This window comes from Ruditapes philippinarum, unplaced genomic scaffold (assembly GCF_026571515.1).
Source record: "Ruditapes philippinarum isolate M1 unplaced genomic scaffold, ASM2657151v2 ctg9567_1_1_1_1, whole genome shotgun sequence".
In the NCBI taxonomy this organism is placed as follows: domain Eukaryota; kingdom Metazoa; phylum Mollusca; class Bivalvia; order Venerida; family Veneridae; genus Ruditapes; species Ruditapes philippinarum.
The window spans coordinates 32,088-42,466 of record NW_026859582.1 but is presented as its reverse complement, the minus strand read 5'-3'; the positions used below and the strand labels follow the sequence as shown (position 1 = coordinate 42,466).

Genomic DNA, 10,379 nt, shown 5'->3' with positions numbered 1-10,379 from the left:
CAACTACTTATCACAGCCTTTATATTTGGTATACAGCATTAACATGTAGTCGCATACAATGGGATATGATTTTAGGTATGTGGCTCATCCACTTCCCGTTTGCTGACTTAGTTAAATTTTAGGCATTAATTGTAAATGTAAAGGAATTTCGGTAACAGTTTTCTCAGCAACTACATATCACAGCCTCTTGATATTTGGTATTGTGACTGCATTAACATGTGGTCGAAAGTTCAGGTCTATCGCTTATCCACTTCCTGTTTTCCGACTTAGTTAAATGTTTGACATTGATGGTCAATGGTAAGAAAATTTTTGTAACATCACAGCCTCATGAGTCATGTTATTTGGTATACAAATGCAACCCGGCCATTTTTGTCTTTGACCCATTTTTATTGAAGTATTTTCCAAATTTGTACTTCGTCTTGTTAATTATGATGTCATTGTTAAAATTTTCATGATGTAAACACGATACAGGGGGTGTATTTTTTAGCAACCTGTACTTTAAAGAAAAGAAAAAAGAAAATGACGTTAAAGAATTTTATAAACCTGTTGCTTGTTTTTAAGATCTATTTCTTAAGGTGAGCGATATAGGGCCATCATGGCCCTCTTGTTTTGTTAAACTCTGTTACAGTACTTTGCTTTATATTAGAATTAAAGTATGTTGAAATGACATTGAAACTTTAACGTTGTGCCAACGTTGAACTTCAACGTTTTTTAAACTTTCAAATTCGAACATAAATCCAACGTTATTTCAACGTTGAAATTTGACCATACTTCAACGTTGTTCAACGTTGATGTGCCTGCTGGGTAAATTCTATCAAGGACCTATTGGCGGTATTTTTAATATTATTCAAAATTCTATGAAAGTTTGATGCTGAATGCATCAATCATGATTTTTTTTCAATCAATATCTAGGCTATAACCTGCATAGATATTGCTTGCACATAAAATATTGCGTGGGAGTTATCAACAATAAAAGTACGTGTGGGAGTTACCCAAATCATTTTTCTCTCGTGTAATGGAATAGAAAATGACCAGTCAACATTTAACATGCCTAATATTTACATTTTAAATAAAGAAATTCTATGAACATTTTCTATTTGCTACCTCGACGTAGTTTAATCAAATTCACAAAAAATACAAATTTTGCGTGAATGTTACCCGAAAAATAATTGTCCACATTGAAAATTTCTGTTGAATTTTTGAGTGTTTGAAAAAGCTATGAGCACAGGGGTGGGAAATAAGGTATAGGTGGCAACAATTCTTTATTTCGCGTAGGCTGCAACAGGTCTCGTATGTAAGTAAAAGGGATATAATAAAGAATTACCTGAAAAACACATGTGAAGCGAGGTTTTTAGGCCGCCATATTGTCTGTACGCGTAACCGTAAAAGTCACGTGATTCCCTACCGTGATTATTGTCTTTCACTATAAAATCACTACAAGAAAAGCATTGATGCAAAGCATCAAAGGGCGTCCAAGCAAGAAGTGCAGCAGGTGAAGATGAACTAGTAGATATATATAATGACCAGATATTCTTATAAACTTTTCAATGGTTAATTGGTTTTTACCAGAATTGTATATAACTTATGAATGAACGGACGAAAGACATTATTCATTATTAACTTTCATTGGCATGCTAGAGATTAAAATATTACTTGTTATTTCTTTAGGATCGTTGTTATTAATAGCAACGGATATACATGTATACAATCATTTATAATCCATATGTGTAACGCATGATCAACACCACACTTGTGTAATTGTCCCTTATTATGTTATCGCTATTAGCGAAGACTTCCTCTAGAGGTATCTGTTCACACTTACTTACAATATGACACTGGTTATATTACCATGTTGATCATGTTGAGCATAATTGTAATATCTATTTTAAGCCCCGGTCACATATTCACGGATAATGCCACGGAAGAGCTACGGTCTAATCGTTCACGTTCGTTCGTTTACTACGGAAATGTGAAATTCCGTGGTCCGCTACGGTTCCGGTACGGACACTCAAAAGTATGAGTACGGAGTCCGACGGATTTACCACCAAAAGCCCCCGGAGAGACACGAATTGTTACGGACCGACACGGTTTGATACGGAGCGACACAAATCAGGTCGGACGCACTACGGATACACTACGGTTTGCTACAGTATAAGCACGGGTTAGTTACGAATAAGTACGGTCTGATACGGAGGAGAACGAATTGATACGGAGAAGAACGAATTGCCACGGATCTATGCGGACCTTATACATCCGTCCACAACCTCTTGCTTGCTCATTTTCAATACGCCTCGAATTGCAAAGTTCAATGATTTTGGCGGAGAGGATTCGACCCAATCGCGTCCGACCCCGAGACACATCAGGTCCGATTAAAGTGAATTTCTTCAAGGACGCTGGATCCTCAAAAAGTTCGGCCATGAGAGCCTCATACTAAACATGAAGCAGTCTTCGTAAAAGCCCATCTCTAGTCCACCATCTCGTTTGTCTTCACTTACCTGATTAGATATGGATTAGTAATCATTAATGAAAAATGTTGATCAATACTGCTTCTCTTTTAATTTTAAGATTTGCTGTTCGTTTTCAATTACATTAATTATGTTTAAAAAATACGTAAAAAGCTAGTTAATTAATCTTATTATCACTTAAGGTCCAGCGTCCGAGGCTTATGAGACACTTCGTTTTATGTACATATTTACTCAAATTTCACAATCCAAAGTTTGTAAAATATGTAATTTTTTGTAGTACGATATTAATATATATTTTACCTCTATGGATGTCATCAAGCAGCTCGACCACTGCCTTCGCATTCAGAGCCATTTCAATATAAAGTTGCAGAAAGTAAATGGCAATTATCATTTATTGAATGTTTCCGCAAATATGTCTGTTTTTTACAAGAATGTAGTATTTATACCCTTGAAAAAGTGCATGATACTTAATTCATCGTTACTAAACAGTGGTGGACCGTACCATTCCGTACCGTTTCGTGTTGCAACGCAATAAACCGTAATAGACCGCGATAATCCTTGCTTCCCCGTAGTGCAACGTATTACGATCGTGGCTTTCCGTGACAATGCCGTATTAATCCGTATTAAAACCGTTGCTTGTGCGTAGGGTATCCGTACTAATCAGACGTGGGGTAATCGTAATCGGTAATTTAATTACAATTTTTTGAGTAATCACAGTAATCAGTAATCATATTTTTTTCCCTGTAATTTCATCATAATTTAATCAATTACATGACCAATTAATCAGTAATCACAATGATTACATGTATGATTACAATACATGTTAAGCTAAAAAAAATTGCTGAACAAACATACATATAAAGGTTAAAAAAGTACCAGTGTCAATGCCTACTAATTGTCTTAGGTAGTGGTGAATTAAATGCAGTCACTCAGGTCAGATTTGATGACACCTGTGTTTTAATAAGGTGATGAAAAGATCACTGACAGATTGACCCAATACATAAATGATTGTCACAATTATACCACTTTAATTTGCTGTGTAATTATAACAATGGCCTGGATAGGTATATTATCACTTATTGAGAAGACTTTACAGGTTCAGTAAAGAGCAAGTATAAGCTGCAATTACTGACAAAAAGTGAGATATGGTTATATTTTCTGTTACATTTTTGGTATTGTTAAGTCCATGTAGAAGCAAAAAGTACAAAAAGATTTTCATCATATCGAAAAGAAAGCAATATGCAAGCATGGCAGGAAATATGCCTGCTGTTTTTTAAATACTTCATATTGCCAGAAAAAAATTCCTGATGATGGCAATGTGAGAGCTAAATGCACACTTTGCGTTTCATATATATCAGGAAATGTTCAGAGAACATCAAACTTCATTACACATTTGAATGTAAGGTTATTAATGTTATTTTTTTCACAGAACAAGCTGCATGTATGTAACATGTAACATGTACAGTAATCATAAAAAAATGTAATCTGATTACTCCTGTATCTGAGACTATTTAATCAGTAATTTAATGGCAATTACAATCACAGTCAAAAAACTATGGCTCTAAAATGTAATCAGTAATTTAATTTAATCAAGCTTTTGACAAACATAATCATAATTTAATAAATTATAAAATTGTCAAGTAATCGCCCCCAATGTCTGTGTACAAAATACGTAGTTCTCTCCGTACCAAAACCGTGGAAATCCTTGACAAGTTGGTGGCTAACACTACGAATCATAACGGACTAGTACGGTTTTTGTACGGACCATTTACGTATCAGTACGGTTTAATACGGACTAACAGGGATACGCTACGGTTGATTTTTCCGTAGCAAATTTTTTTGCTATGCCTATAAATTGCTGCAATATTGCACATGCAGAGCAACTTAGACATATTAAATTGAAATTCGCTGCACTGGTGAGGTGGTCTCTAAGGTTAGTTAGGAATCCTTTACAATGAACATTGGTTGATTTAACCCTAGCAATACGTAATAAGTGAGAATTATATATAAAAATGAGGATAAATTGTAAAAAGTATATCAGCTTAATTCAGCAAGCATTATGACTCTAATTTTGTTTGTTTGTTTGTTTGTTTTGGGTTTTACGTCACATCGACACAGTATAGGTCATGTCGCGACGTTCCAGCTTTACTGGTGGAGGAAGACCTCAGGTGCCCTTCCGTGCATTATTTCAGGCACGAACGGGCACAAATTTTTGTGCATGTTCAAAAATTGTCAAGGATCGCTACGGATATACAAGGACTACTACGATTTATTACGATTATTGCTCCGCGCCCACAGGCGCGGAGCTATTTGTGTTTACTATTTTTTTTGTCCATGGGCCCGATTTGAGCAATAAATCCTTTCGATTAACAGCTAAAAGTAAATCCGCATTCAAGAACTCCTTTCGATTTCTATATTGGTTTCCCCGTCGGTGATTCGCAGCATGTCATATTAATGAATGAGAACCGGAAAGCAGTTCTGCTGTTACATAAATTCGAAATCTATAAATAGCTATAAATGTTTTGATTTTTGACACTTAGGTTACAAGTACAAATGTTGCTGCAATGCAGCAATTAAGAAGCTCCGCGCAAAAAAAAAATGTGCTCATTACAGATACCTTACCAAATTATGCCTACGCACAGGTCATGTTATATTCAGATTAAGTACTATTGTAGATTTTTTCCGAATGTTTTGTAAACCATATTTTGCATAATTATACTTATCTTATGCACTGTCCATAATTTAAAAGAGGCGAAAATTTTTTAATATAAAAATGCTTTCACTGATACCTACCTTGTAAGGAAAGTAATTCCATTGAATACAAACAAGACTTGTAAATGTTATGTGACATGACCGTACTGTGTTCTGTTTGTGTCACTACTGTAGTCAGTAACAGAAGATGATAGAAATATCAAAGTCTGTTATAATTGTAACAAATATACAAATAGTAACAAAAGGGACTAATATTATAATATAGTAATATTACATGCATATTTTTCATGTCAAATAAAAAAAAATGGTTTCTTTCAATACTGAAAGTAGAACACACTCTGGAATGAAAAAATGGGATCAATTTCGAAAAGACCAAATTCAGGATGTTTTTGTTTGTTATACACGCGTTACATGGTGATACAGTATTTATCAATATAATAGAAGACTGTTACCTGAATTTTAGGTAGGTATAAGGAAAGTCACTAATATCATATTCGTGCTAGACAAAGATATGAAAGCTACTTGACATTGGTAATATATAAAAAACTATTGTTAATTAATTTTTAGGGAGATCAATATATATTTTTTTGTTGAATTGCTTTTAAAAACCATTTCATAAAAAAACATTACACTTCATGTTCAAACTGCAGATAAAGTTTCGGTTGTTGTCATGATTTCTATCTATAGCTTATGCTTAAGGTGATTCCGCTTTGTCAGCCATGTTTGTTTTCCACTGTGTCTGTCCAAAGTGAAAAGTAGGCCAAAATTCATATAAACAACAAAGCTCTAATTGTAAAATGATAACCATTTGAAAAGTACACTTACAGGTTTATATTTTAAGGACAATTATTTTTTGTAAAAAAAAAGTTGAGTAGTACCATGAAAATAAACATCATTTACCTATTTCTTGTGTACATTGACAAACAGAAACACTTCACTGTTACACGTAAAAGGTTAGATTTTAAAGTTTGATTGTGTTTTCATTTTGATTGTAGTTCATAAGGCTATAAATGATGATTGTTTTCTTGCACTACTTTTTTACAAAAAATAATGGAGGCCATGTGCTTAGAAAGACATGAGATACTGATTTATTTCGAGTTAAGTTTTGAAAGATTTTTGTATTTTCTGCAAAAAAATAGTTTTGGTGGCACTAAAGCAGACTTTTAAAAGGATTTTGCCATTCATGAAATGTGCATAAAACTTTGCAACAGAATGTTTTTGGTCTTCAGAAATGTAGCACATTCAAGGTAAATATTCTTATTGTTATCATTTTTATTTTTGTTTATAATTGTCCTTAAAATATAAACATTGAAGTGTATTTTCAAATGGTTCATCATTTTACAATAAGAGCTTTGTTGTTATATGAATTCGCCGGTCATTATTGAAATCCCAGGAGAGACCGGGAATTACCGATAGGAGTACATCCCTCTATAAATAGATTTTCGGAATATTAAGGTCATCAACTCATCATTCTATTCAGCTTTCAGATACATGTAGAACAATAACCCTACCAAAATAACCCACTGTGTACTACAAAAATGATCAATAAAAATACCCCAAAGAGCGCGATTTATTGACGGAAAAGGTTATTTCATTTGAAAATGTTTGCATTGCGAAATTCTCCAGTTCGCTATTCATTGTAAATATCGCGACATTTCATATTTTAATTAATGATCAAGCACCCTCATACCAATCGGAATAATTGGCTTTTATAATGCCCAACTAAAAGGCTCGAGAAAATGCTGTCGCCCTTTCACAAAATCTGATTTCATTCCATAAGAGAATCTTGAGTCAGCCAACAGTGTACTGTAGAGTAAAAGGTTTTCTCAGCTCCAGCAAGTGAGGTGGTTTTGACCCAGGGCTGGTGATACGTTAAGTTTGTAACATCTGATGTAAGCCAAAATCATCTTCAAACTCTTCTTATAAGCATAAGTACATTCAAAGATGAAAGTTACATTGACTTTGGAGATAGGAACATGGGTCTTACACACAATAAGTCATCTTGATGTGGTAGAAATGTAACTCCTTTAAAATTTATCAGTTTGAAAGGGTGAATAAAAGTCAAGGATTTGTAGGTTCTGTATCTCTTTTATTTTCTGTTGGCACAACATGTATTTCAGACAAGACTAGTTCAATACAATCAAACATCTAAGTAACCACACTCAGTTTATGGAACTAAGTGTTTACATCAACACATATACAATATACACTCTTCTCTCTCTCTCTCTCTCTCTCCAGTGTGCTGTTACTATCCTTATAAATAATACCGATATTCCATAAATCACAAACATTTAAAACCATGAGGACAATGTACATGTCTCTTCCTCGAAAACGGGAGCTCAACTGAACACAATAGTCACATGATCAAACTGGCAGGAAATCATAACCACCCATAGAATAACACTGGTCCAAGGGAAACAACTCTCTTAATGACATATGATAAAGACTGACAGATTGTGTCCCTGTTACACACTTCCCTGCTATGGAAAATGACGTCCCGTTATTATCAAATATGATAAACAAGATCGACAAGGAAAGGCGGCGTACATGAAATCATACCAATAAATAATCAGGATAACAAACTACCCAGAACAAAACTACACCAATAGAATACTCCATCTCGAAACCATTAAACAAACAAACTCAACCCTAAATTAAGAGTCAATACATATCATTTCAGTGTTTTCTCTTACTATGTTGACATTATTTATATATATATAATTCAGCATTGACAATTATCTTTATAATTATCAACATTGAATAATTGATGTTATATAGTAATAATATTTGCTTTTGCTCTTCGCCTTTTTAATTGCGACCTCGCAATCTAATAACCGCGCAAAAAGATTAACATTTAAAATATCACACACTTTCAATATAAATCAACATGTATTTTATTGCAACATTTTACATGTTAATTTATTATCAAAGTACATTATAAGCACATAAGAATAACATACAATATAATAAACACATATTGCATAAAAACATTAAAATCTATGACTTCTTCTCAGAGAGGGTATCCAAAATTTGTTGAGCTACTTGTATGTCAATTCTGTTAAGTACTCCAGAGTTCATCAAGATATCTAATGCTTGCAATTTGGAGTCATAAGGTCTTGGCACCATCTGATACATGTAAAACTCTTCTTGCCATTTCGGTTTTCTCTTCTCTCTTCTTGATGTTCTAGGTGTTGGGGTTGGAGTTGGACTTGTTGCTATACTATGACGAGGTCTTGGCCGAGGTCTTACACTTTCTGTAGTTTCTCCTTCTATATCATCTGCTTGTTCTTCTGCTGTTACATCATGTTGATCTGTATCATCTTGTATATCCTCTGTAGTTGCCCCTTCTATGTCAGGATCATAAGATGTTGTACATATATTTTCTTCTGTGGGAAGTTCAACTTCTATAACTCCTTCCTTTTCTTCTTCTATATGTGTAGATATATCTTCAGACTCTTCTGTATCATCTAATCTTTCTTCTGTATTTCTATCTTCTATTCTGTCTTCTGTATCTTCTATTCTTTCTTCTGACTGATTATTCTGTTTCTTCTCAACACTATTCTTGTACTTAATAGGATTATGGGCGTCCCCACTGATATATATGTATTAGATACATATTCGTCTCCTATCTCTTCCTCATCTTCTGAATCTTCATCTTTAGTGATGTCACATTCTTTATCTTCTTTATTTTCTTTATTTTCTTTAACTTGATCCTTTGCTGCATTCTTCTTTTTCTCTTTCATCTATTATGGTTCTGTATGTTCTTTCATTTCAGTTCTGGTTTTTTTCTCTTTATTCAATTGTCCTTGGACTAGAAACAATGAGTGATTTTCTATGCAATAAACTTTAATCGTTACCTGACTTTCTGCTTTTTATCCTAAAAAATATAGTGGATATTTCTTCTCTTGGTTGTTCTATCCACGTTCCAGTATTTGAGGTGTCTTCTTCTAAGACTTTGTCCTGATATGGAATCCTTTGAATGTTTTCCATGTTCACAACTTCTCAGAAGGATTTTTACTAGTACTTATCTCCAACTGAAATGCACTCTGCGGCCTTTGCTTTCTATAATATATCGTGCAAGTTATTACTTTTTGTTTTAAAGTCTGGGCTTTTCTGTTTTGGTATTTCTGATTACTTACAATTATCTCTAGTCTTTTCCATTATGTCTTTAAGTTCTTTAATGTAATCTGAATATGATTCATCAGTTGTTGTTATTTCATCTGTAGCTTGTTGAAACATTGAATCTATGGGTAGCTTTGCTTTACGTCCAAACATTAGTTTGAAAGGGGAAATCTTTGTCGATTCGTGAGGTGTACTGTTGTATGCGTAGACCAATGTTGGAATATGGTTCTTCCAGTCTGATTTCTGCGATGTCGCTAAGGTTCCCAGCATATCTAATAACGTTCTATTACATCTTTCAGTTAATCCATTACCCATGGCGTGATACACTGATGTTTTCGTCTTCTTCATGTTAGTAATTTCACAAAGTTCCTTCATAATTTCTGACTGAAAATTTGCTCCTTGATCTGAATGTATGGCATTTGGAATCCCGTAGTGTACAATGAAATTATTATAAAAAGCTTCTGCTGTAGTTTTCGCTGTTTGGTTTTTAGTTGGAATAGCCATCGCAAGTTTAGTGAAGTGGTCTGTTATAACAAGTATGTTTGAAATTCCTTTAACTGGTTCAAGTGTCAAATAGTCCATGCAAACCATTTCAAGTGGATATGTAGTTGAGATGTTTACTAAATGTGCATAGTTATGAACATTGGACTTTCTTCTAAGGCATCTTTGGCATTGAGAAACATGGTTGTCTACATCTGCATACATTCTTGGCCAGTAAAATCTTTCTTTAAGTAAAGCTAAGGTTCTTTCTCTCCCAGGATGTCCAACATTGTCATGTAATCCAACCAGAATATCTTGTCTATAGCATTTTGGAATGACTAGTTGTTCAGTGTTGTTCTCTTCCAAATGTCTGTATAGAATACCTCGTTTTATCCTTAGATGTTTGAATTTCTCCTCATCAGAATATCTTATCTATCCCAGTTCTTTAATGGCAACTTCTTATCAATGACTGATTTTCTCCATCTTTCTATGGTGCTATCTTGTCTCTGACTTCTTCTTATTTCTCGCATCTCTATCTGTGCCATAGGTGTTCCAAAGTCTTCTGTTGCTTCAAGTATGTTGATATTAGCTGTTGGTAGA

The 10,379-nt window shown here is 34.0% G+C and overlaps 1 protein-coding gene across 1 annotated transcript; it reads right to left on the bottom strand.

Moving 5' to 3' along the window:
* Positions 1 to 8,174: 8,174 nt before the first annotated feature.
* Positions 8,175 to 8,920, bottom strand: LOC132757141 (structural maintenance of chromosomes protein 4-like). Its single transcript, XM_060748333.1, has 2 exons — positions 8,792 to 8,920; positions 8,175 to 8,744 (listed from the first exon to the last, which is right to left on the bottom strand). Exons 1-2 carry the CDS (start codon positions 8,918 to 8,920, stop codon positions 8,175 to 8,177), a joined length of 699 nt encoding a protein of 232 aa, XP_060604316.1.
* Positions 8,921 to 10,379: the final 1,459 nt, after the last annotated feature.

What these genes read in the sequence shown, in the direction of transcription:
- LOC132757141 (XM_060748333.1), bottom strand. Translation starts at nt 8,920, where the DNA reads ATGAAAGAGAAAAAGAAGAATGCAGCAAAGGATCAAGTTAAAGAAAAT. An exon ending in AAGAGATAGGAGACGAATAT is followed by an intron (nt 8,745 to 8,791) that starts GTATCTAATACA and finishes AATCCTATTAAG; the next exon opens with TACAAGAATAGTGTTGAGAA.